The sequence below is a fragment of the Ptychodera flava genome, chromosome 11, assembly GCF_041260155.1.
Source record: "Ptychodera flava strain L36383 chromosome 11, AS_Pfla_20210202, whole genome shotgun sequence".
In the NCBI taxonomy this organism is placed as follows: domain Eukaryota; kingdom Metazoa; phylum Hemichordata; class Enteropneusta; family Ptychoderidae; genus Ptychodera; species Ptychodera flava.
Genome location: NC_091938.1, coordinates 41,542,511 through 41,570,313, shown reverse-complemented (window position 1 = coordinate 41,570,313; position 27,803 = coordinate 41,542,511). Strand labels below are relative to the sequence as shown.

Below are 27,803 nucleotides of genomic sequence, written 5' to 3'. Positions count from 1 at the left end.
CACTGCAAGCCCTCATGTAGATACCGTGAGAATGTATTCAGATGACGGTCTTTTCCATCAAGCTGGAGTTAAACATCACGGTCTGTTTACATTTGGTGATTTGTTAAAGGACTTGCACTGTGACACTATGTATTCAAGATAAAAGAAATGTTTGTAAATTGCTTGTCAGATAATGTTAAGTGTGTACCAAGTGCTATTAAGGATTTAGTTAGGTACAAGTGGACTTGTAAGCAGTAAGTGGGATGTAATATAAATTGCTAACAAAAGAAGAAAACATTTTATTTTCCGATACAGATGGTTTATTTGATAGAAGCCATAATGAATCACATCAATTTTGAACAATGTATGTCAGTGACAAATAGTTCTCATGTTAGATAATACAAGGGACATGTAATGTCAATGTGAAACTGATGCATTACAAGAGGGGTCTGAATGGTAGAAAATTCTATTTGCTCCAAGTTACACTTTAATGATCTCAGAATTACTTTGTTCAAATATATCAATAATTAAGATTTGCCAATTGTCCTGAAATATTAATCACAAAATATCATGATCTTAATCACTAGATCCAAAAATTAAGAACATGATTGGTGCATTCTGTAGCTTCTGTTTCCCCTTAAAACAATTATTTAAAGTGAATCTACGTTTTGTTTTGCAACCAGTCTGTTATCTGTAGTGGTACTGATTATGTTCTGTAAGTCACAACTATGCCATAAAAACAGATCAGAGACATCTACTTGCAGTGAAATTAACTGACATGGACAGTTTAAACAGTTGACTTGCATTGAGAGTAAACAGTGGCAGACTTTGAACTGATGGCATTTCTTCAGGGAGGAAGTCTTCTGTTGTACAACCTACAAATTTGAATGCATTGTACACAGCATGTAAAATATCCCATTCAAACAAATCTATTTTACAACCACTACTTTCAGTATCTCTGTAGGTAAGTTTTTTCACCAAGTCAGAATATTGACAAAACTGTCAGGCTATATTGTGTGAAGTTCAGATCCAGGGAGAAATATGCTGACCACCACATCAATAAATGCATATTTATAGAGATGCATTGTGTTTCATGTCATACATTTATTTCATGACAGGCATGGCTGTAGCAGCTTTCTGGTGAGATACATCTTCAGATCTCCACTGTGAGGTCACTGTCTTCAGCTGGGTGTAGAAATTAATGCCCTGAAAACAAAACATTGGTGAAAATCATTTATTGTAAAGTGAGATGGGCAATGTATTAGGAACAGTAAATTGGGTACAAGATGACAAAGTAAACCCTAAATTGAAATTTTGTTACTGTATTATCCTGCCGTCAATTTCTCTTCCCACTATAGCTGCTATTGGTCCCTAGTGCTCTGTTCTCACTATAGTCAGATTCTGAATAATTCTTTAGACTCATATAGGGATATTATGATGTAACTTCTGAGAAGATATTTCAGATTGGTCAAAGTTCAAAACAAACTTGATATATCTGAATCTGTATCAGTTATCACAGCTAAAAACTGGTTTTACAATATGACAGAGTGACTGGCCCTGGGAACACATTATTAAAGTTGTCCTTTAACACTCAAGGTAATTGGATCCAAGAGACTATCAGATCATTCCAAAGCATTAAGAACTCAATACTACTGGTTTTGAAAAGAGTTAATCTTGCTACTGGAATAAAATATGTGGTTGTAAAGTCTCATTTCCTTATTATTGATGGAAGCTGGAATGGTACTGATTTTGAATATCATGTCTCCATGTGTGATCAGAATCACCCGTGACCAGTAACAATGTTGGTAGAATAGCTATCATGTCTCCATGTGTGATCAGAATCACCCGTGACCAGTAACAATGTCGGTAGAATAGCTAGCTGGTAATTTTGACTGATGCTGCAATGTGTCTGCAGACAATACATTTAATTTTCTGTTGTTGATTGGAAGCTGGTTTGGAGACACCATGCTGAATTTAGGCTTAACATGTTACAATTCTGTTGGTAAATAGATTCATTGCTTACTCTAATTCAAATTTGAATGATTGGTATGTCAGCTTTGTTGTACAAAACTTTAATTCATGAGGTAATTAGCAGATACATATTTGCATAAACATTTGAATGTCACAGAGAAGCCAGAGTGATGTAAGCCAAAACATCTCTCTTACGTTGGGCCTTACTGTTGATTTTATCCCATTTGGAAGCAAACACTATCAAAATTTTAACTAGATTTGTTAGATACTCACAGCTTTTCCATAGAAATTAGCATCACCAAGGAATGATCCCCTGGAACCAGTGAATGAAAACATTGGCAAAGGCACTGGAATAGGAACGTTGACACCAACCTGAAATGATACAATCAATCAATCAATCCAACATGTTTTGAAGCAATTATCCTTTCATTTGTGAAGATTTTTCCTGGTGACTATTACAATTTTCACTGCTATGTTATTTTTTCACAAGATGTAGACAGTTTTATACTGGAATATTGAGTTGCCTTTCCGTGTAGGCAATGCATGCCTGTTCACATTACTATACAGTATACAGTATACTGTTGATCGGCAGCATACATGACGTGTTTGTTTAAGTTCGGGTTTTTTTTCGACGCTGAAATTTCACCAAAATGTCACATCTGTATTCAGAGATTGTACAATCAATTTCTTTGGATGAGTAAGTCGATTTTGAAAGCGATAGAAAGATCGAGTGGTGTTGAAAAAAATCGTGCATAAAATTAGCATAAATTAAGCGTCCATGCCAGATAACATGGGGTTGCTCGAGTATAAGCCCCTTCCCTAGTTTTACCGCTGTTTAGTGTTGCCGAACCGGGGCTTATACTCGGACGAGTACGATATGTTGCATGTGTATATGAAATAAGTGTGATTGTGTAGCCCAAATTGTCTACCCAAAATAAATATTCATGAATAATTGAATACATTAGTATCCCTCCATATAAAGACCACCTGTCTATAAACACCACATAGCCCCAGTCCATTGACTGGTCTTTATACACAGATGTGACTGTAAATTATGCTACAACTCATAGGCTAGGCTAGACATTTAACAACTGGCAATGTTTCCTATTAGCAACAGTTTTCCTATACTGCTTTGTGTTGTGAACAATTCTTCCATTTCTGCTTTTTGTACCAGTGAACCAAACTTTTTCCATTGCCGGTTTGATTACATGTATTTGCCAGGAATTGCATTACTAAACTTTGCTGATTGATACGGGCTGTGATGAACCAAAATTCAAATGTATGGGTGACACAGAACAAGTTTTACTTGTTACATTTTTTGTGTGAAATAATTTCTCATCATTAGTAGTTTCTGAAAGATCACTGACAACACAACACAACAGATCTAAAATAGGTTTTTGTTTTATGATATAAATCGGCGTTTCAAACATTTTGTCAAATGCCTTGTGCTGATATAATTAATGTATAAAATGAACTATTAGAACCCTGAATACAAAATACACCACTCTACATTTTTCCTAATGTTGACTATTGAACAGGTTTGCATAATAGTACAGCTATAAATTTGATATAAAAGCATAGAAATGATCTTAAACAAGCTAGATATCAACTGTGTAATACTCAAATACAGACCTTAGAGTACAGTACATTAAAATATTGAAGGCGGTAAGTAGATAAATTCTACTGGAATTCTCCAGCAGTTTTATCTGTGATCCCCTTGGTATATCAATGCAATCGGAGTAGAGGACAGTAGAAATGTTACTAAGGGTACTAAATTATTTACCAATGCTGCCAAACCTTCACAAAAACAATGGCGTATACATGACTCACCTGTCCGACATCAATTTCAGCAGTAAACCTTCTGGCAGTAGCTCCATTTGTGGTGAATATAGCAGTACCGTTACCATAGGGATTATTGTTTATCAGTCCAATTGCATCATCCAATGTATCTGCTGTCAAAATGATCAAGACAGGTCCAAATATCTCTTCTGTGTAACATTTCATATGTGGCTGTGGAAACACAAAGCAAGCAAGGAGTTGAGTGTTTCAACAGAGAGTCATCAGGTATGATTGACTATGTTATTGTAACAAAAAGGTTGGACACTGTATGCACAGTTGCTGAATAAAACAAATGTATAGAGAATGTTACAACATAAGACAATAACTGTTGGTAAAATTTAAAATGGTCTCAGACTATAAACTCTACATGTTCTCAATACAATACCCTGTAATACTGTTTGGTTGGTTAAATATCTTTGTTATTATGCAATCACTTCAGACTAATTGCATTGCTGTACATACATTCAGTATACCAAGATAAAATGTTCCGAACTGCTGCACATTGGCCTCTAGTCTGTGATGCTTTTTTCATCCCACTTAAACGCTGACATAAAGTGTGCATTATGGCAACACAAATACTAAGACATAACTGTTTGATGATATATTGATATCTGATCTTGAATTCTCAACAGCTTGCAAACTGAAATAACACCCATCTAGATCTGCTTACAAGATTGACATTACAACAACAAGCTTTAAACCATTACATCCTGAGCTGTATTGTTCTATCTTTGTGAACTGAAAATCATATCAGACAGTTATACATTAAATGCAATCCTTGTCCACACATAAAGCTGACACCACATCAAATAATCAAACAACCAAGCTAGCTTGATATACATGATAATACGTTATATCTTCCTACCTTTACGTCTGATAGGATGGTTGGTCCAACAAAGTTGCCTTTTTCATAACCAGGTACAACAATATCACGTCCATCTAGAACGACGTCAGCGCCATCATCAACTCCACTTTGGACTAATTCCAGGATTCTCTGCTTGGCTGCTGGTGAAATGACTGGACCTAAATCAGCACCTGGTTCAGAACCTATGGCATTGAAATACACAGGCATTGATTAGAGATATGTTCTACCATAGCAAATCACATCTGTTCATAAAATGTGACAACAATACTTTCAGCACATGTTACAATGTTTCATTTTCACTATCAAGCAGTAAGACGTCACTTGTCATTATCTATACAGTTATACAATCTTATCTTCACAAAATATATTTGTTTATGGGTTGAGGATGGACAGTAAGATATCAAGACTGATATTATTTTGTGATATTCAGACAGGATACAAACTGTTCCTGACCAAATCTGATCCTCAGCTCTATAAAATACTACTGTAATTGTGGATGTGTTGTGTTGTGTTGTGTTGTGTTGTGTTGGACAAGACTGAACAAAACACTGAGCTCATAAGATTGCTACCTTAACCTTAGCTTGACTCTGATACTTATCAATGGTATGAACCAAACTAATGACTTCAAAGCAGCTACACTGAAAAAGGTGGACAATACCATGTATTGAGAAATATACATGTACAAGTATACCGATGGAAAGACATAACAAATGGGTTGATATGCAGGTATAGTACCATGGCCAAAATAACACTTAAGAATTAAGTGTTGCACAGATAGAGTATTTTGAAGAAATTGTCACAAAACTATCAAATTATGATTGATTCTCACCGGCTGACACTTTCAGTTTCTTTGCTCTGTCAACCAATTCTGGGATCCAGTCTTTAGAATCTCCAACAAACACAGCAGTGGACAAAGCCATGCAACGCTGCCCTGCTGCACCAAATGCCGCACCAACCAACTAGGATATTAAACATAAAAATTATTTGTCATCGATGATACATTATGGTAATATGACAGAACCCCATGGCGAGAGAGTGCAAGCGCGCCGTACCAGCGGTATTTGCACGAGTGTTTGCGGGGCATCCGTGGGTTGTGCTTTCACGAGTGCAGCGAGTGAAAGGACAGCCGGATTCAATGCAAACACGAGTGCAAATACCCCAGGTACGGCAAGCTTGCTCGCTCACCATGGGGTTCTGTTATTATTACATAAGTTTCCCCCTGTTTATTTTATCGAGAAAACAAAGGAACTAAAAACACAAGCGAACACATTTAAATAGTTTACGCGACACACATTGAAAGACAAGGATCACGCGCTGTTCTATGCATTTGCATGCAGGTATGGAAGAATATTTTTGGTATTTGCACTGCAGTGCAAATACCGGTAGTACGTGCGCGCTTTGATGCAAGTAAACTGTGGAACATATGTAATAAGTACTGGTACTTGCATTGAAGAGTAAACACCAACTAAACAGCTATGTTGTTATATTACTCATTCATTATTGTGAACATATCAGTTGTTGAGTGACCTCTCAGTGGAAAGTTTGAAATTTTGTCAAAGTACTGGCAAATTAACAATCTGCATAATTAATGGTCAAAGTTTGTGTCAAAAGCAGGTACACACTGAAATTAATACATTTCAAGTTGATATAAAGCGAAAAGCTTAACAAAATCATTATGCAGTATATTGTTCACCTGCCTGCTTTGTTGCTTTGAAAGAAAACAAATCTACACATATTTGAATGATTGTTTACATGAAAAATCACAGACTGGCTGCCTGGCAGCTGTATTGGATAACATGGCACTCAATCACTGCAGAGAATTGATTTTACAGTACCATCCCTCAATCATGGAATGTTTAGATGTCAAGGATAGCTAATAATGACTTGTTCTGCAAAGATTGATGAAAGCTTGAAGATAAAGCTCTTCTATTGTGTGTTTTTAGGTGAGAGAGTTAAGTATTGCTGATACAGAGAGTGGATACTCAGCATATTGTATGCTGAATGGTTTTGAGCAATAATATGACACTGTAGATATCACACTTTGAATTTCTATATCCATACTGATTACAGATGACAGACTCAGTAATTTTTAGCATATCTCATGTGTATGGTTCTTACGTGAAGTTTGAAGGAAATAAGTCGAGTAATTTCAGACCAAAAGTTGAGGATGTACAATGAGATTGACAACAAATGGAACCATAGTCTACCAATCAACATAATGGCAAAGAAATGTGAGCCACCGCAAAACACTGACAGTAAGACATCTCTTAAGGTTTTTATACTCATGCTTTTATATTTAGAGATGATCAGGACGTTTACTTATCTATCATTGGCTGATGGTGTTTACTCATTTTTCACTGGCCAAAGACCTTTCTAATGAAAACGATAGGGCAGAAGCAAAAGGACAGAATGACTAATTTCACAGACTAATAAACTTAATTACTTGTGTTGTTGAACTGTAACAGAATGACACAAGTTATTCTGAATGATTCACTAATAGTGATGAACTGTGCCGATATTTCTCAAGCAATTTGCTACAGGCTGTGTAGAAAGTGGACAAACCTGATTAAGGGAGTTTTCCTTGTTTGCATCTGGCATGATAACACCATGGTTTTTGGCACCCATATTACTCTGCACACGTTTTCCATTCTTTGATCCACGTTCATAAATGTACTTGCCAGCTTGGTCTGAACCAACAAATGATATTGCTCTGATATCAGGGTGATCACAGATAAAGTTCACAGCTGTGTAACAAGATACAAGTAAAAGACACTTAGAACTTGCATATATCAATCGTTTCAAACTTACGTAAATTTGTTAAGTTCAATTTGGCTGTGAAAATTGTCAGCAGACAGTAGACCAGGTATCTTATTTTTAAAGAAGTAGTAATTATATTCTGTTTTGCACAGATCAACATGTTCAAATGATATGTGATGCTTCAAATAAAATGTGAGCCAAGTGACTGTTCAGCTCTCCCTCATAAGATGTAGGATACATGTTATGTTGTTGTAAACACACAATTTAGTTTGGAAGTTTATGGGTCACATTATTGAGCTTCAGACACAACAGGGGGCTAGCAGCAGTTGTCAAATGAACCAAAATGCCAACATATTTTATGACATAAAGATGGTGTAAGACAAGGAAATATAGCCTTATATCTGAAGGTTTCATATGGAATGAAGACTTGGCAGGATTTTCCTTGCTATATGATATCTCAAGTTTGACTTCAGCTTACATTCATGTTGACCATGGATGACATTGACAACACCGGGAGGAAATCCAGCTTCCACTGCAAGCTCTGCCAGTTTCATCATTGCACCTGGATCACGCTCTGATGGTTTCATTACAGAAGTATTCCCACAAACTGCTGCTACTGGAAACATCTGTCGCATTGTATAATAAAGAAATGATCAAATATGAATCAAAGACTTAACCATAACTTGTAGCGATAAACTAAGGCACAAAATTTGTCTACAATTCAATTAGTAGCAGTATACATCACACTTACTACGTTGTATTTAGCAACCTGTCTGGTATGAACACAACAATTGCTTTTTCTTTTCATGGTTATTTATTACTGAACTTTAATATAAATTACAAACTAAGCTACAGCTACAAAGTCATAATATTGTTTTTCAAAGACATCATGTAAATGTTTTACGCAATTTTATTCAAATACTTACCCATAGTGGAATCATGGCAGGAAAGTTAAATCTGCAAAAAAAAATTGAATATTGAGATACAAACTGTAAAATTCAACTTAATGTTTCTTTGCCATACATACAAGGAAAAGTTTCTATGAACAAGACTCAACTGATATAAAATCTGTCATCAACAATTTCACTGACGTATTTCAAACTAACATTGGAAACAATGCAGCTTTGAGAGCTTTTGAAATTCATTTATTTCATCGATAATTTGAATACAATGCATAATCTTTACAAAATAGTTGTAACTTTCTGCAACCGAGTTAATGTTTCACGATTTAAAGAATCTTTCACTGGTTTTCTGAAATTCTGATTCAGTTTGTATAACGGTGTTAACTTACGGTGTAATGCCAGCTGTAACGCCAAGAGGAACTCTGAATGAGAATATGTCCATGTCCTTGGTAACCGACGGTAACGTCTCACCAAGTTGTAAGGATGTGACTGAACATGTGTGCTCCACAACCTCTGTGTTTGACAAAATAAAAAAAACACAACCCTTGATGTATTTCAGCAAATAAATTACTGTACTCATTGGAGCAAAGAATCCTTTTCACTAAGGTTTTCCTTTACATAATGTTGTGCCTCTTTCACCTTGCTTCATGCCATTTTTGCCAAAACACTGTCTAACTGCAGAGCCTGAAAATTTCCCTGTTTTTTCCAGTGGTCCCAGGACCAGTAAATTTTTTTTTCCACTGGTCCCAGGGTAAAAGTCACTAGTCCGCAAAAATTTGCATGACAATACAAGAATGATTGATTTCTTTTACTAGTGTTATATTTGCATTTTTTTTCATCGGATTTGTTTGGGATGCACCTACAGCAAAGACTTTGTGTATTTTTTGTAATACAGACACATTGCATATAAATGTACTTGGTAGATTTCTCAAGTTCTTGTTAAGTAGTTTCATCTTAAGAGCACCAGAGAGTTTGTGCTCCTCTATATCCATAGAAAATTTGATATAATGAATTCATTCATTTAAAAATTAAGATTTCAGAATCTCTCCTATAATGGTTTGTGACAAATTGGTGGTATTTACAGTTTTTACTTGTAAAAAAAATATCATAATTAAATAAATTTCATGTGCTTTTGTCTTTTATGGAGATTCTTACCAGTTACTGCATTACATATGTTATAGAAATAAATCAGATTTTTCATGACACTGATGACTATGGAAGTGACTGAAAACAGCATTTTTTTTCACTTTTCATTTTTATAATTGTCCAAAAATAGGTTGAAAATATTAAAATATCTGAGAGGAGCTCCCTTATCCTCATGATAGCAATAGCAAATTGACATAACACTGTTTTGACAAGCTACATGTACGTAGTTCTTGTAAGGTCAGCTACAATCAAGCTAGGGGGTCTTGACTATATACGGAATTCAACATGGTGACCTTCAAAATTCTCAAGCTTGCTTTACTACAGACGATCGGAAAGTTATATGAGACTCCTTCTGGAGAAATTTATGGCAAAATACTACTTTGAAAGATAGAGGGTAAAATAGTACTTTGAAAGATAGAGATACAGGTATAATATTTTCACAAAATTTTGGGTTGCTGATATTTGTAGGTGAGGTCATGAGCTTCCAGCAAATCAAATATACGTGCAGTCAATTTCATCTGATGGTTTTATTCCCTGTGCAGTGTGCTGTGCATATGTACAAGTGGCTAGAAATTTGATTTTTCACACCAGTACGTTTCATTTTCAAGTTGGTGGTCAACAAAGTTTGCTTTGTTTTTCCATATTTTTTGGTGAAAAGTTAGTTGTTCTTTTTAATGATCAAGGCTTCTGCTTCAAACATCATTGTCTGGTTATTATCTTGTTACATTTTACATGTAAAATGAGTGGGGAAGTACACATGGCCAAGCTTTTGAGTTTTCTCCCAGGGCCCAGGGGCATGAATCGCAGACTGTAAACAGAGTAACTGATTTTCCTTTAGTGTTTAGGTTGTGATGAAAAAAAGACATTTGAAATGTTGATTGACTCAAAAAAAGCAATAACCTATATGGATTACCTGGTTGTGTGTAATTTTGAAGCTAGAAGACGTACATACTGTGTCTGTAAATGCCAGGGGAAACCACTGGAAATTCCCTACAGAAAATTTGCTCCCCAACAAGAAGTTTGCTCCCATTTGTACTGGTCTGCAGACTTTTGAGGGGTAATTTTACTGGTCCTGGATAAAAAATCACCAATCCTAGACCTCTGACCAGCATTATTTTCAGGCCTTGAACTAATCTAACAACCTGATTAGAATACAAACACCACATCCTATCAATCTCAATGTTGAAATCTTGCTCAAACTACACACAAGCACACTGTAAAACACCATCCAGTACTCGACTTGACTAGATGAACTATAACATCTTTGTTTTCTATCTGGTAGATGACTAATAGCTTCTCACAGATATCATCATCAGAAAACAACAAAAGAAGGAAGTTATCTCACAGATTGTTCAGGTATCAGAAAACAACAGATTTTCACCAAAGTTGTTCCTAATCATTACCAGTGTACATGAAGCCTATGCTGAGTTAAGTTTCCAAAGAAAACAATAAATGCATGTTGGATACTTACGCAATCCTCTTGTGACATCACCTTCTGCGTCAACCAGTGTTTTGCCTTGTTCCAAAGTGATCAGTTTAGCAATCTCTTTCTGTGGGGAAACAACAACCAATTAATGCCAAATCATTTAAAATATCAAAATTCAGAGTTGAAAGTTTGGTTTGATTAAACTTTACATCATGACAGAGGATAGTCTGAGGAATAAAAGATTTCATAAGGACTCAACACATTTTAAAACTTTTTTGGCATTTCATCAGTAAAGATTTTGAAGAAAGTACATATCTGCCTCTTTAAGTTACTGGTACCTAGGGTTTTGAACTGTAAACTCATGATGTAGAGTGTAAATCATCACCAACAACTCTCCTTTAACCTCTTTACCCTAATATTATTTTGTACAGGTCCAACTTCCAATTAAGACGACAGGATTTAGCTAAGAGGCATGGTGGCCAATGCATGACAGCTAATGCATGACAGCTAAAGCATGGTGGCCAATGCATGGCAGCCAAAGCATGGTGGCCAATGCATGGCAGCCAAAGCATGGTGGCCAATGCATGATAGCCAAAGCATGGTGGCCGATGTATGATAGCCAAAGCATCATGGCCAATACATGACAGCCAAAGCATGGTGGCCAATGCATGGCAGCCAAAGCATGGTGGCCAATACATGACAGCCAAAGCATGGTGGCCAATGCATGACAGCCAAAGCATGGTGGCCAATGCATGGCAGCCAAAGCATGGTGGCCAATGCATGGCAGCCAAAGCATGGTGGCCAATGCATGACAGCTAAAGCATGGTGATGAATGGGTTAAAATCTGATGAATTCAAAACAATTCCAGCAATACACTTTCACAATGTTGGCAAAGATATTTGGCACAGAGTTTTCACAGAAATAAATTTGGCAAGTGTGTAATTTGGTGATAATTCCTTTTGAGTATATTTTGAAGAAATACGGTACTTTGGAACTCACTATATACAAATATGTGAAAAATGAAATGAGACAAAAGGCCACAGAATCAGAGGATTTTGTTCATTTCTCAGCAACAAATTACCCTAAAATCTAAATGACCGGACACAAGAGGATATCTGGGACATAGATACACATTTAAAACATCAATGTATTTTTTGTTAACTATCAAATAAATAATAAAATGATGACTAGTAACTTAAGAACACATTGCATATTAAGGCCTGAAAGCGTAACTCACCAGATTTTCCTTGATGAGATATTGATATCGAAACATAACTTGTTGTCTGCTAAGAATGGAAGTTTCTGACCATGCTGGATATGCTGCCTTGGCAGCTGCTACGGCTGCTTCCATTTCATCCTGGGTGGATTTTGGAACTCTGGTCACAACCTCATTAGTGGCCTGCAAGATTAAGTACATATAAAGCCTCAACATACATCAATTTCTATCCAGCCATTGGGTTAAAATACTTGAAGTCATAAACCTAGGGAGAAAATACTGAAAGAGATATTGATGGACTTTGTATGCAAAAATATTACTGATATTAGTGAGCTGAGAAAATTTGGTGAATCAGTGATCTACCATCATCAACATAGTAAATCAGTTGAATTGTTAAACTGAATTGTAGAACTCTTATGATAACAAGTTTTGAATTTTTTTTTGGGATAATAAATTGAATTCTCAAAATTTCACTTGGTTTAGTCTTGAATCTGACAATTTTGTTGGGGGAAGGCACCCTGCAAACAAATACAACACAGTATTGCATAAACAGATATTACCGTAAAATTCCCAATTGAAGCCGCGGCTTGTATTAGAAACATTTTTGAGGGACCCCTGGGATCACGCACTGAAGTCCCGGTGCGGCTTCAATTACATACATTTCCTGTGTTTCGATATTTTTCTCAATGCTCACCAAGCATTGCAGGGGCAATCGCTATTGTTATGCAAATTAGTATCAATGAATTTTGCGTGAATAAATTACCCGCATAAAAAGCCCCTACCCTAGTGTAACTCCAAAAGAGAAATGTTAGGAGAGTGTATTTGGTCGTTAAACTTGGTAAAATTCCTTTTAGATAATAAGGAAACTATTAAAAGATGTGTAACTGGAGTTCCCTTGACAGCATCGTAAGGAAAATGACACGTTTTTCCAGTACTTTCTTGATTCTCTGACCCTGCTGACCCCCGTCCCCTAAATAGAATAGTCTCACTAAGGTCGGCCATGTTGACCAGCATACAGCATGCATGATGTCTTTGTTTCAAGTTAGGGGGTTTTGGACGCTGAAATTTCACAAAAATGTCACTTCTGTATTCAGAGATTGTACAATCAATTTCTTTGGACGTGTAAGTCGATTTTGAAAGCGATAGAAGATCAAATGGTGTTGAAAAAAAATCGTGCATAAAATTAGCATAAATTAAAGGCGGAGCCTCCCTTTAAAAGGGCGCCAACCTATGGCGGCGTTCACTGTATAAGTGGACACCAAACAGGCAACATGAGGGCACACGCTCCAGAAAATGCCACTTTTTAGTTTTTTCCGACCGCAAAAACGCTGACAGACTGCCAAGCGGTCAGCATGAAGCTGCTGCTGATCAAACTCTGTGGTTATATTCAAATTCTAACGTGACTGGAAGACGTTTTTTAAGGAAATTCGAGTGTGGTGCTGGGGAATAAATGACCATTTGCATTTTGAACCGACCGTCAATCACACGGTTATATAAGCTCTATTTGCAGGATTAGCAAAATGTAACAAAAGATTGAAATCAGTTTGTGTAATTAATGTAATAGAAATCAAACATTATACTGGCCATGTGTTTGACTGGGAGGAGAACTCCACTAATGCGAAAACCTGGGATTGAAAAGTGCCGCTTTAAGCGTCCATGGCAGATGGGTCCCCTTGATTTACAGCTGTCTTGTGTTGCCGAACCGGTGGCTCATACTCGGATAGTGCAATAAAGGCAAGTGAATGACCTTTGGTAACTTTACTGGCATGTTTTTTGTGAACTGTTTTGTGGTCAAATTTTATTTTCTCATGATCAAAAACGGAACGTGTACAAGCTTATGCACCCACCATGGTCATTCAGCAGCCACAGTACAGTATAGGCAGTTCATTATGTCAATATGATGCAGGTGGTGTTGTTGTACGTCAGGCACCGGTAAGGGTACGTGGGTATTGAATGAAAACTACGTATTTGAAACATGGTATCTCAATCTCTCAACTATTTTAACTTGTACACAAACACCGTTGCTTCAAAATTGTTGCATCAGGTAATTGACTATGGCAGTGTTTACCACACTGACAAAAACTTCGGCCGTGTTCAAACATACACACAAACGTGCCGATACATGGGGCATTGTTTGTACTTTTGTTAAGTATCAATGACAAAATGCACAATGGTAGTAGTGTTAAAAAGGAACTTTTTATTGGGTATTTCTTCTGTAAGAAAGACACCTGTCACTCATTAGCACAAGTCAATGACGCAATGCAAGCCAGCTGGTGTGAATTTCAGCATGCATTGTTTCATGATGGGCTCAGAGAAGGGGTGCGGCTTCTATTATGGTACAATTCAAAAACCCAAAATGGGCAAACAATGAGCCAAGACAATGTTTCAAAGTCAGGGTGCGGCTTCAATTAGAGGTGCGGCCTCAATTGGGAATTTTACGGTAGGCCGCGTTCAAAAAAATGGTGAGGGGGGGGGGGGGGGGGGGGGGGGGGGGGGGGGGGGGGGGGGGGGGGGGGGGGGGGGGGGGGGGGGGGGGGGGGGGGGGGGGGGGGGGGGGGGGGGGGGGGGGGGGGGGGGGGCTGGAGGAATCGCGATTGAAATCTTATTTCTTTTCAGATCCCCCCTCAATACCCTCAAAAATCTTCAAGTCCCCCCCCTCAATACCCTCAAAAATTTTCAAGCCCCCCCCCCTCAAATTACCATATAGCCGCATATTTATTAGGAATGCACGCAGAGTAAAAAAAACATGTAATGTGTTGTTCTGCACGCAAATGTTCAACACTATCTCTTATCAGCAGGTTGTAGAGCCATATACCTAGGGCAAGTTCTTAAATTGATTCATTTTTAAATGCATCGTTGAACTTTTTGGATTTCTCAGTCTAAGCCCACTTGAGTTTATCCAACTCTGGCCAGTTCAATGGCACCAGCTGAAAAGCACACAAAATGACAATCATGAGAGAGTATGAAAATTATGTATTCCTAGCTACGTTTAACCAAATTGTGAAAAAATGAGCACAGTGACCTAGCAAATTTTTTTTTTCAAAAGTACAAGACATATACAACTTAGATGCCACTTATAAAATGTTTTACAAAATTGACAATACTGGATTGGACGGTTAAAATATTCCATGAAATTAATGTTTTAATCTCAGAAATTTTGGGTGTAATAATGACAAATTTGATAAAAAATAAAAGATTCCATTTAGTCACACATTTTCCATTTAAATTAGAGTCTTTACTATTCAAAGTTTTACTTTTGTGTTATTGGTACAATGAGATGTGAAAATTTCATTCACTGCATAAACTTGAAATGAATGGTTTATATATTGATTTTAAGTGATTTTAGAAAAACTGACTTTTCATCGTATATTTGTATAAGATCAATTATGGTGACCCCATCTTTTTTCTCTAATATTTTATTGTTCTCATATGCCAGAATTCAAAAATCCATGGTAACTGTTAGTCCCCTAGTCTTCTATGTGTTGCTCTCTGGCTGGATCTTGTGTACAAGTAGATGTATGTTTCACTGTCAATTGAGTGTCCTATGACCGAAACTCTATTAAACTACATCAGAGTCAGAGCTACATGTATCACTCTCACTGCCAGTATGTAGTAGCGAGGCAGTAGTTGTATTAACTTTTTATTTTGACAACATTTTTGTTCAGTTTATACAATTGTGTTCTTGTTCTATTCCCTACAGAATGTTGAGCTATCCAGTATTCAGCTTGCCAACACAGCCTACGTGTACCGTGCATTTGCATCATTCAATTATCACCAATATTTAGACAAACGGGCTTTGTTGACAAACTGAATATTGTGTTTTTCAGCATGCTGTAGAGAGACACCAAGAAACTGTGTTTGATACATTGCATAGAAATATTGAAATATTATAAACAGTTGTAGCTCCTGCCCCATTACAAGGCAAACTTGTTCTACGAAAATTTAATGGCATTCATACAGTTTTAGACTTTTTTGAGATTAAAGACATAAAATATGACAAAACGGTTCTAGATTTTGTTTAATTATTACTAACATTAGAACCATTGGACGACATCAAAATGTTGGGAGTCACAATATTTTCAGGTCCCCCCTATAGGCAGAGCAAAACTTTCAAGTCCCCCCCTCGACTACCCCAAAATTTTCGAATCCCCCCCCCTGAATTCCTCCAGCCCCCCCCCCCCCCCTCACCACTTTTTTTGAAAGCGGCCTTATACATATGTAGTGTGTTGGGCTTTGCAGAGCTTAAAATTATAATATGTAACTCATTGGATAAGTATACTTACAGGATTATGAACATCAATCCATTCTGTAGCCTTTGATTCAACAAATTCATTGTTGATAAAGTTTTTTGTTGTTGCCTACAAAAAGAACCAAACATACTCACATTACTGATCTGTGTGAAGGCATAAATGAAAAGAGCTTTTAACGATGCTTTTGAATGAAGAACACACCCCTTAGATATACAAAAATTTTCAATTGAGGCAGTCGTGATCAATGGTCATAAGGGATACATAAATCCTTGTAGTTTGACTTTCATTTGACCTGGTACATGGATGTACATTGCCCACACTTACAGAAATGTTTTCAAGGGAATTAAATGTACATTTCTTATTTCCATGGTGTGCTGAAACTGGCTCCGTAGCCTAAAACCAAGATGTGTTCATTGGTGACCATGACCTACAGGTTTCATCTAAGACACCATGTTCTTTTTCATAGTTGCAATTACTTGATTCAATGTTAGTAGGCATAAAATGCAGATCACCTGAAGTCTCTGAAAGAAACAACTTTTCTATTCAACGTTATATTAAGTCCAACTCATGACAAGGCTGTAACCATGGCTTCATGCTGGTCACATGATGGAAATACTTCATACCCTGTTTATGACATATAAAATGCTCTTATATAAACAAACTTAAACTTTTCAAAGATGGTTGACTTGTACATTACTTCTATCCAATCTAAAAACGTTTTTGTGGCTATGTTACTATTCAATTTCTATTCCAAACTTTCAAGTTATGAAATACCAGCCACGTTATATGTTCATCAAACGTCTTTATCGTGTCGAAGATTGAAAATGTTACATCAAAGTTGAACACAAACCATACGATGAAATCACATTCACACTTTTGACCTTCATCCATTGTGAACGCTTATATACTAGAGACATTGAGTTGGTAACTAGAATAATGATCAAAGCATTTTATTGAACAGGAATTTGCCGATCATTACCATGCAAACATTTCAGCTACATTTTGAAACTTATAGCAATTAAATATAAATTTAAGAAGGACTAAGGGAAATAATCCCTGGTATTTAACAACAAGTCATCGTTGATGACACAGTCCCCACTTGTTAATGGGTGCTTTGATTACAGGTCCTCAGAGAGGAAAGAGTCCTCTTCATTAGGTCTGTGATAAAAATACTTTTGAATAAATTTGCTTGATACTTGCCTGAGTTGTAGTTCAGGACATGAAAAAATCGTAATAAAATGGCCACATGGTGGCCATATTGGATCGAATCACAAAACAAATCAATGTGCATATGTATGACACAGGTCAATGTCCTTGTACCAACTTTGATTAAAATTGGTTGAAATATGCCTGACTTATGGCTTTGTACATGAAAAAATCATAACAAAATAGCCGCACAGCAGCCATATTGGATCGTATCACAAAACAAATTTACATGCATATGTATGACATTGGTCAATCTCCTTGTACCAACTTTGAATAAATTTGCTTGATACATGTCTGAGTTATGGTTCTGGACATGAAAAAACGTAATAAACTGGCCACATGGCGGCCATATTGGATTGAATCACAAAACAAGTCAATGTGCATATGTATGACATTGGTCAATGTCCTTGTACCAAGTTTGAATAAAATTGGTTGAGATATGCCTGAGTTATGGCTCTGTACATGAAAAAATCATAACAAAATGGCCGCACGGCGGCCATATTGGATCATATCACAAAACAATTGATGTGCATAGCTATGACATAGGTCATTGTCCTTGTATCAACTTTGAATAAAATCTGTAGAAACATGCCTGAGTAATGGCTCTGTACATAAAAAAATCGTAATAAAATGGCTGCCTGGCGGCCATATTGGATCGTATCACAAAACAAAGTGACGTGCATATGTATGACATAGGTCAATGTCCTTGTACCAATTTTGAATAAAATCGGTTGAGATATGCCTGAGTTATGGCTCTGTACATGAAAAAATCGTAACAAAATGGCCGCACGACGGCCATATTGGATCGTATCATAAAAAGAATTGACGTGCATATCTATGATATTGGTCAATGTCCTTGTACCAGCTTTGAATAAAATCAGTTGAAACATGCCTGAATTATGGCTCTGTACATGAAAAAATCGTAATAAAATGGCCGCCTGGCAGCCATATTGGATCGTATCACAAAACAAATCGACGTGCATCTGTACGACATATGAAGTAATCCTTGTACCAAGTTTGAATGAAATTGCTTCTGGCATCTCTGAGATATCTGCGTGAACGGACGGACGCACAGACGGACGGACGGACGGACGCACGCACGCACGCACGCACACACGCACGGACATGACCAAACCTATAAGTCCCCCCGGACGGTGTCCGTGGGGACTAAAAAACTCGTAGATAAGTTCTCCAAAGAAGTAGGTCATCCAAAAATAGATTTATGTTAATGCTTATTCCCATCATGTCCTTTGAACAGACTGACAGATTGAAGACATTGAAGAGATTTGTTTCAAGGATTTCTAATTGACAACTTACACAGATATGCTATGCCTTATAAAGCCTTGACATGTTGTACAGGATAGCCATGAATTTCTACAAACTACTACATTCTATTCTTACACAAACTTCTACATTCCATTCTAATACTTCACATGCTCAATTAAGTAATCCTTTAGTGCCAGTATTTAATTAATGCGTCCACTTGCACAGAATTTCAGGATACTTTGTACCTATGATCCCAAACATGCAGATTCCACTTTTTGCATGTTTTCTAGCCTTTCACAACAGTATTTTTGAATAATAGATATCTTTTATCTTAAATTTACTTTTTTTCAAGGCCTGATCTGCCAAGAACAATTATTATTCAGATATCTTATATTGTACAGTACTGTACATGTAGTTGTCCATATATGAACAATATACCAGGTAGCATAATGAATACACAATATAATGCAATGGCTATACACACTGCCTCTTGTACATGCAATGTGATTTATGAATATTGGCATTCAGTTGGAATTGTTTACACAGCCATGAATCCTAAAAGATGAAGTTCTTCAAATATTACAGACTTTTTGTAATAGTTTTTATGCCAACTGTCCATATTTTACACTTAAATTATGAGCAGATTGTGAAAAATGAGGAAAAAAGGGATGGTTATTGGGTTACTGTTTTAGGCGAATGTACTCAAGAGCTACATGTATGTAATCATAATAATTTATACTATTCTAGGAAGCCCACATGAAGTAAGGCACACAATCACTAAACTGTGCCACAGTGACACTATGTACCCCAGCTATGTACTTCTTGCATTCAGAATGTGTCGATATAGTGTACTCCTTAGCTTAGATTACAAGAGTGCCACTGATGAGAATGATTACCAGCTTTGTGTGATCAACACTTGCAAAAATACAATGCATGTATAATCTGTTATACAATGCATCTATAATCTGCAGCTATATGGAAACATAATCCTTATAATCTGTCACATCCTACACCTAAGATAGATTCAAGAAAGCTGAATTATACAGCTGGTCACAGCCATAAACCCAAAGGGTCTCTATATGGCAAAGCTAGCCATGGACGTCTTTTTTTGTGTCCATGAGGTAACACATGTCTATTGAAGGAAACATGATGCGATCATGTACAGAAATAAAAGACTATTGACACATACTAGTACACAATGCACAAATTCACAGATACACATAACTACAGATTCATACACTCACTAAGAGACGCCAACAGTGCAGCCTTTTTTTCCCTGAATTGATCATCATCATCATTTGATTTAACCTACTTTTACAAAATGTTTAGACCAGATCACAGGACAAGTTAATTGGATGTTTGGCCTTTGAATATTGCATTGAGCCAGTGCTAATATAACCGTAATGAAATATTATTGTGACTCATTATAAATGATGATCTGAAATGGGCAAATATCAACCCAATCTTAAAGCATACATAAAATAGTGAGACAGGAATCAGAATGATGTGAACACAGTTGACTTACCACAGATGATGTGTACGGTCTGAGAGTAACCTGAAGGATACTACAAACCTGGAAAAAAACAGTAATAACAATTGATCATCATGAATGTTATAACTCATCACAATGGAGAACTTCCCTTTAAAACTTCAGTAAGATAAAGTCAAGTTGCTGTCAGTATCTGCTTGAGACACCAATGAAAACATTCTGTTTATAAAAGCACAGCATTTGTAAGTCTACAAATTATCTGCTAATACAAACAATTACTATCTTTGAACAATTAATTTTGACAGATTTATTCACTTTTCTTCCAATACTCCTCAGGCAATTTTTTGAGATGTGGTAGTGTGACAATGAACATGATTGACAATGTCAAGATGAAAAACTGAATTTTGCAAACATATTATCATTTTCTAATGAAAAATTGAAGAAATATCACCATCATAGTCAATATGGTGCTCATTGGTTTCTCTACCGGGCAGAAGATGTAAAATAAATTTGTCATGTCAAAGTCATGTGTGTATCTGACATTTTTATCGAAATCACAATTTTTAAACGAAGAATCTAGAATAAGTTGTTACATGGGCTTAACCCTTTGAGCGCCAAAGTCAATTTTTGTCACCTTTACAAAATATACCCCAATTAATTTTTCCAGACTTTTGCCAAAATTTTGATAAAAAATTGCAGCCAATGAAATATGATGTTCATTTGATTGAAAGTTATATAAATAATTACAGAAAAATTCATAAAAATTTGTAAAATGTTGCACTAAAATTGTCATGGGAAAAATTACAGCACTCAAAGGGTTAAAGTCAAGTGGAAGTAAAACCTTGGTAAAAATCATTATTGAATATATTATATCATACCAGGGAATTGACTAGATGGGGCACAGGCTGCGAAACGGTGTGACATGGATATGGAGGTATCTCTTAGCAAAAGGGATGATACAAGATTATGATGCAGGTTAGGGGAGAGTGAGCCCAGCGGATCATAGGTAATATGGTACATGCCTGAAGGGAGCACAGCCCTCTGGGACATGCAAACTGTACCAGTCCAGGTGGAGAGATGAACACAAGCCCATGGTATCATGGGTAATATAATACTGGCCGGGGGGGGGGGGGGGGGGGGGGGGGGGGGGGGGGAGGGGGATTGATTTTTTAGGGGGGGGGGCAAGCAGGCGTTTGAGTCCATGTGGCGACTTAGAGTTAATGAAAGGTAGACCTGAGCCAAGGTGGAGACATGAAGTGACAGAGACACGGAAACTCAACCCAGGGGATAATACTATTTTACAATACAGGACTGATGGAGTGGTGTCCTGACAGGTACATGTAGTAAACCTTTGCGTGCCCAGTTGAAGACAGGCAGTGACAGACACATGGACACTCAAACCCAGGGGAACATACAATACGAAACTGGGGGAGTGGTGTCCTGGGAACAGATAAACTGTGAGCCAAGGTAGAGACATGAAGTGAGAGAGACAACGGAAACTCAAAACCTAGGAGATCATTGTTGATATGATATGGACCTAGTTTGTGTCTGAGAGAAATCTGAAGCCTAAAGGGTTCATGTTACAGCAGGATAGTGACCTGAAGTGAGAAGGCAGCAGTAGTATAGTGTGGACAGCTCACAAAACATATCTATGCCAAACACAGATTATGTTTAAAGCCCTGCTCGAAAATGCCTGGGATCACAATTAACCATGGTGTTAAGAAGATTATGAGGTGTTTTTGTCTTTTGTTCTCCTTTGGAATTGCAATCATAATATAAATATGTAGCTAGATTTTTGGATTTAGTCCCACCAGGCTTTAAACACAAGTTGTGCGGAATACATGTAAACCTGCCAGATAACACGTGTGAATTTTTTTGGCAAAAGCACACAGACACCACTTGTGACTTGGTATATGTACAGACTTTAAGCTGTTAATAACCAGGTGGCTATATGCCTGGACTTGCATGTGAACATTCCTTTCCAAAGTGTGCATTTCTAGGCTAACATGGCCTCCTAGCCACTACGGTGAACGTAGATTTATGCATGGTGGAACAATGAAGAATTGGGCCCTGGAAGTGGGCAAGCCGAATACATGTTGTAAATCAATTTCACCATTCCTCAGATGGTATCAAATATCAGATGTCTTGAAGAAATGCTTAGCATACACATATCTCCCAACACGTTTGAATTACTTTGGTTGAGCTATGAATTCAGGAAAGAAATGTCATCTGGCTTAAGTATTTTATGCTTGCTGTATTCTTTGATTAGAAAACATTGTGCTGATTTCATCAGCATTATTTTTTGACATATTTTGCAGTCACTACAGTTGCTGGGATTTGTGTTATTACTGAGTGCTCTATATTGAAACACTAACGGTTTGCATGTACTGATCAAAATTCTATATCATTCTGCAGTTCTTTCCTATTTGTCTGAAGTATTTCCTGTTGGATCATTCAAGGGCCATATTTTCAACATTAACCACAGGTCCAGTAGGCATAATTTGTGATGATTTTTTCCTATTATTATCATAAAAAATAATTATGAATATTAATAAATTATTAATATGAATGTTACAGAATATTTAAACTTTTTTACACACAATGTCGTCTACTTTGTGTAAATGCTGTCTGGAAACTCCACTGTTGTGATAATTATGATTATTAGTAAATTATGATTATGATTAATAAAGTCATATTTTACACATTGTAATGTGCTTATGTGAACAACCCTCTGGTAACCCTTATATAGTTTCACAATCTATGCCAAAATATACAAGTGACACACTGTGTAGTACTCTCGTCGTAGACTGAACCTGGGCAACGGTAACTCTCGCCGTAGACTGAACCTGGGCAATGGTGTCACTTGTATATTTTGGCATAGATTGTGAAACTATATAAGGGTTTCCAGAGGGTTGCTACATAAGCACATTACAATGTGTAAAATATGACTTTATTAATCATAATCATAATTTATTAGGCCCCTAATAATCATAATTATCACAACAATGGAGTTTCCAGACAGCATTTACACAAAGTAGACGACATTGTGTGTAAAAAAGTTTAAATATTCTGTAACATTCATATTAATAATTTATTAATATTCATAATTATTTTTTATGACAATAATAGGAAAAAATCATCACAAATTATGCCTACTGGACCTGTGCATTAACTGGTCGTCCTTCTAACCACATGATGGGCCATCCTTTCAAATAGAGTCATATCTGCTACAATAACTGTTGGTATTACTGTTATTGTGATCTGCCATCGTCTGCAATGGTCATCAAGGGTCATCATATACATAGTTAGTATTACAATTTCTGTGATTGGCTGTCATTTAAAATGGAAAAGTCTACTTTGGCTTCTAAAATGGGTTAAAGTTGAAGGTGTATGAAATCATGGTGATTTTCAATGCATAATGATTGGTTAACAGTGCAGTGAAATTTTGAGACAAAATAAACATCTGAGTGTCTGTGCAGGCTGATGCTGTAAATGCTGTGGTTTAATAGTTTCACTTAAACATTGTGTTGATAGAAACTGTCTGGGCGCTAGCTTTGTGTGCTGGTCTGTGAGTTATTGATGGCAACATGTACAGTATGCCTCTATAAACCATAGCCCAGCAAACCTTGATAGACAGCTAAGGTGACTATGCCTATGACTGTCTTTGATTCTGATTCATTAGGTTTGCATGGTAACTAATTTTTTTTATAATTTCAGCAGAATAATTTAATGACTTTCCAGGAATATAGTAAGCAATTTTCAAGAAGTATTTCTTGTGAAAGATGCCATTTTCCAGGAATGTCAACTATCTTTACACAATATGTTCTTTTGATTATTTATTAATGTCAGTGATTGCTCTTGTATTTTTTATTGTCAACTGTGTGAAGAGACATACCAGGCTGTAGGAAACTTCTTTTGACAAATGCAAATTATATTCAAAGCCATGCAAATTTTATTCAAATTAAATATACTAATTTTATGCAAATTAGGCATTGCATAAATTTTCCCAACCCATTGACAACAGTGAATCAAAATTTGGACCTGTGTACAGCATGAAGTGTGTAGTCAGCATTGTTATCCTTTAAAACTGAATTGAAGTCTGGACTAGAATTCATTTGTCATCAATAACAATGATAACGGTCTTGCATACACCCACTACACAGAGTACCGATATATGCAAAACACAATTTTGTTATTCTAGCATGCTGTGTCGGAGTAGAACAAGGAACTGCAGTTGATACACAGAACGATGACAATGACTGGAGTTCATAACAATGACAGGAAATGACACATAAAATAAGCTGTTTCTGTTACTGCCACCACTCCTACACGTAATAGGTACACTGCATACAAATAGCTTAGAGATCATTTAAGCTCTGACTTGATGTGTCGGCTGTTTCAGTTACTACCACCACTCCTGCACATTTGCACGATTTCCCCTTTTTCTTACCTCATTTGCATACTTTTGACATTGACATGTTCATTTGAACACCGTCACATCTCACCCCTGGGTCTACCTATATAACCAAATACTAAGATGGTAGGTGTGGCGGTTTGGGAGCTTTTGCGTTGGACAGACATACATCTGCACATACATACATACAGACACACAGATGCCACCGACTCACCATGTAAGCTCTTTTTGTTATTTATATACATACCAAATATGAGCTAAAATCAACTTAACACATGCAGCAGTTCGCAAATTTTTGATCTGGACAGACAGACAGACAGACATACATACATACATATATCACAAAAATACATACATATATCACATACATACATACATACATACATACATACATACATACATACATACATACATACATACATACATACATACATACGGTACATCGTTATATCATATAACCTTCTAGTTGCCATTTATGTAGTGATCAACATTTTCAGTGAAATTCCAAACTAAAATTTCTTATACACATATGCACCTGTAAGCATCCTTTCTAATCAAGTACATTTATGTTAACTATTTGATGTCTATATATACAAAAGTATAACAAGGTTCATATTGGAAAAAAAAATATTAACAATTTTGTCATAGACTCCAATGTATGCTGGATCCACATTTTTGATGAAATTCCAAAATAAAATTTCTTGAACACATATGCCCTTGTAACTATCCTATTCTAGTACATTTATATCAATTAACAAACATCTATAAATGCAGAGATATTGCTAATTTTATACTTGAAAAATTCTGTTCACACATGCACTCTTTACCTGCCACTTCAAACAAAGTACATTTACATCAATACATGCATAATCAAACATATATATAAATGAACAGATACAGCTTGTTTTTTTGTGGGGAAAAATGTTAACAGTTTGCCTGATGGACTCCCATGTATTATAATTTGATATTTTTGATTAAAGCAATACATCAGGCTCAGTTACATTAATTTGCCTTTGTATAGTTGTGCAAAAATGGTGACCTTCCTCAAAAGGCATTCATGAAATTTCATGACCCTTCACAAATGCTTGGGCAAAAAAATTGGGACCTGCCTCTTTAATTTCTGTCCTATCCCTTTGGGGGCGGGGGGGGGGGATCAATTTTAATTATAGCAAGTCAGAAGGGGTGATCTGAACGCATTGCGAGTTTGTTTGGGAGTAATGGAATATCTGAGAACTTTTTTGATCACCCTCCAGAGGTGTTTGTGAATGCATGATATTTATTTATCCAAACTTAAGACCAATGTACTGTTTGCTGTACTCGTTGTACATCATGTACATGGTATAGCTCCAGCCAGTGGGGCTGTAGCTATGCGTGACGTGTTCACGGCGTTACACACATTATGGAGGTAGTTAGCAGTGCAACGGTGGTGACACACATATCTGAGATTGGTACATGGTACATAGCGTGGTGCATGATGGAAGGACACGTTGCGTTTACATTACTAACTGGGCACACTTGGTAAAGGGTCTGACAACGTGCAGCACAACTTACAACAGTGAGAGATTGATTGCTGAAAAAGATCACGCCACCATTTTAGTTCAGATGCGACCAAAGTAAAGTTTACGTTTGTGCGACATATCTCGCAATTCTACATAAAATGGAACATGACATTACTTAAACATTATTATTTTCTATTTGATGATAAAAACCCCGACTAATTCATGCGACATTACCTTCGGTCTAACGTGGAAAGTGCGCAGCATCGCAGCCATGTTGGTCGTGGTGATGTGATGTAAGGTCAACGAGGTAAATGAGCTCCCTAAGTTGGTGTTTTTTGACAAACTGTTTACGATATCGACAGGGCATCTTCTCTACCTGGTGCAGGCTGTGTACGGTGGAGAGACAAACATACCGGTAAGGTTGACCACCATGCTGTAACTGAGTTAAAACTAATGTTCTGCAGTCATACTCCTTGAGTGTGTCGTTGCAGAATAAAATTTTTATTTTGAAGAGAAAATTTTCGACTATAAATTAATAAACTTAGCCTACTCGGCATTGTGATGGTGTACCAGCTGGAGAACAAGGCAAGTTGGTTGAACCATGGAGGTGTAATATAGATGAACGTTAACTGTGGAACGCTTGTGAAAATTGTTGGGCCTAAGAGCTCAAAAAGAGGTAAAATTGAAATCTGAAAGTAAAAATTAAAAACCTGCGAGTTGACAGCAGAACGCAGAGTCGACCATTCGATGAAGGATTCATCGATTGACTATGGACAGTTGGTGGTGGTGGTGGTGATAGCTACTCAAAGTAGAAAATATTACCAACGCGTTATCGACATTATTGGAACGATTTTGGGATAACAGCGAATTTCTAAAAGTGAACGAAATCTACACTTTTACTTTTCCTGTTTCATCCTTTAACAGGTTTTTACATATTTAGGCTCCAACACTGCAAGTCGACGTCCTAGTCGTCAATGATAACATTTTATGTGCCACAATTCTTCGATTAAATCCAATTTAAATTATAGTTTTCATCCAACATCAAAAATAATTTAAATCATGTTAAATGTATGAACTCGGGGATGCATTTCTTAGCAATTTACTATCCAACAAAAAACTAGCGCTTTTATACAGAATGGTTTAATATAAGTTTGAAATGTACTGTTCTTAGAGGTATCAGAACTCTCCTCTTCATTGGTGGCACTGTTTTTCTCGTATTATCCGTGTAGATTGATATAGTGAGTTATACATGTTAGTGTTTATACACATTAATAAATTAATTTTTTCATTTTTTGTTTAATTTTGATGCCATCTGTGTGGTAAATTTATAAGTAATCTTTTCTATAGAATGATATTAAGATAGACTTTTTTATGATAAAAATACCCTCTCTCTCAATAATGGACATTTTGGCGAAGCTGAAGAAAAGTAAAAACGTTTCAATTTCTGGCTGTTCATTCCGGCATCCTGGCCAACACGGCAACAATATAGGCCTAATATATAATGGTCCATCCCTTAAGAAGTATGATAATCATGAATTATATTTGTAGATCGTGGAAATAAAGGAATTAATAAAAAGG

At 36.6% G+C, this 27,803-nt stretch overlaps 1 protein-coding gene across 1 annotated transcript; it reads right to left on the bottom strand.

The window, feature by feature from the left end:
• Positions 1–276: 276 nt before the first annotated feature.
• LOC139144557 (probable methylmalonate-semialdehyde/malonate-semialdehyde dehydrogenase [acylating], mitochondrial) lies at positions 277–26,559 on the bottom strand. The gene is made up of 14 exons (XM_070715266.1): positions 26,460–26,559; positions 20,349–20,396; positions 16,385–16,459; positions 12,123–12,284; positions 10,931–11,009; positions 8,703–8,826; positions 8,338–8,368; positions 7,890–8,037; positions 7,217–7,398; positions 5,484–5,613; positions 4,655–4,836; positions 3,781–3,960; positions 2,224–2,322; positions 277–1,185 (listed from the first exon to the last, which is right to left on the bottom strand). Exons 1-14 carry the CDS (start codon positions 26,496–26,498, stop codon positions 1,084–1,086), a joined length of 1,581 nt encoding a protein of 526 aa, XP_070571367.1. The 5' UTR covers positions 26,499–26,559; the 3' UTR covers positions 277–1,083.
• Between the last annotated feature and the right edge of the window lie 1,244 nt (positions 26,560–27,803).

Excerpts from the sequence above, each read along its gene's own strand:
- LOC139144557 (XM_070715266.1), bottom strand. The coding sequence starts at position 26,498 with ATGGCTGCGATGCTGCGCACTTTCCACGTTAGACCGAAG. Across the intron at positions 12,285-16,384 it reads GGATTGATGTTCATAATCCT|GCCACTAATGAGGTTGTGAC; the intron begins GTAAGTATACTT and ends TTAATCTTGCAG. Across the intron at positions 7,399-7,889 it reads CATCCATGGTCAACATGAAT|CTGTGAACTTTATCTGTGAT; the intron begins GTAAGCTGAAGT and ends CTTGTTACACAG.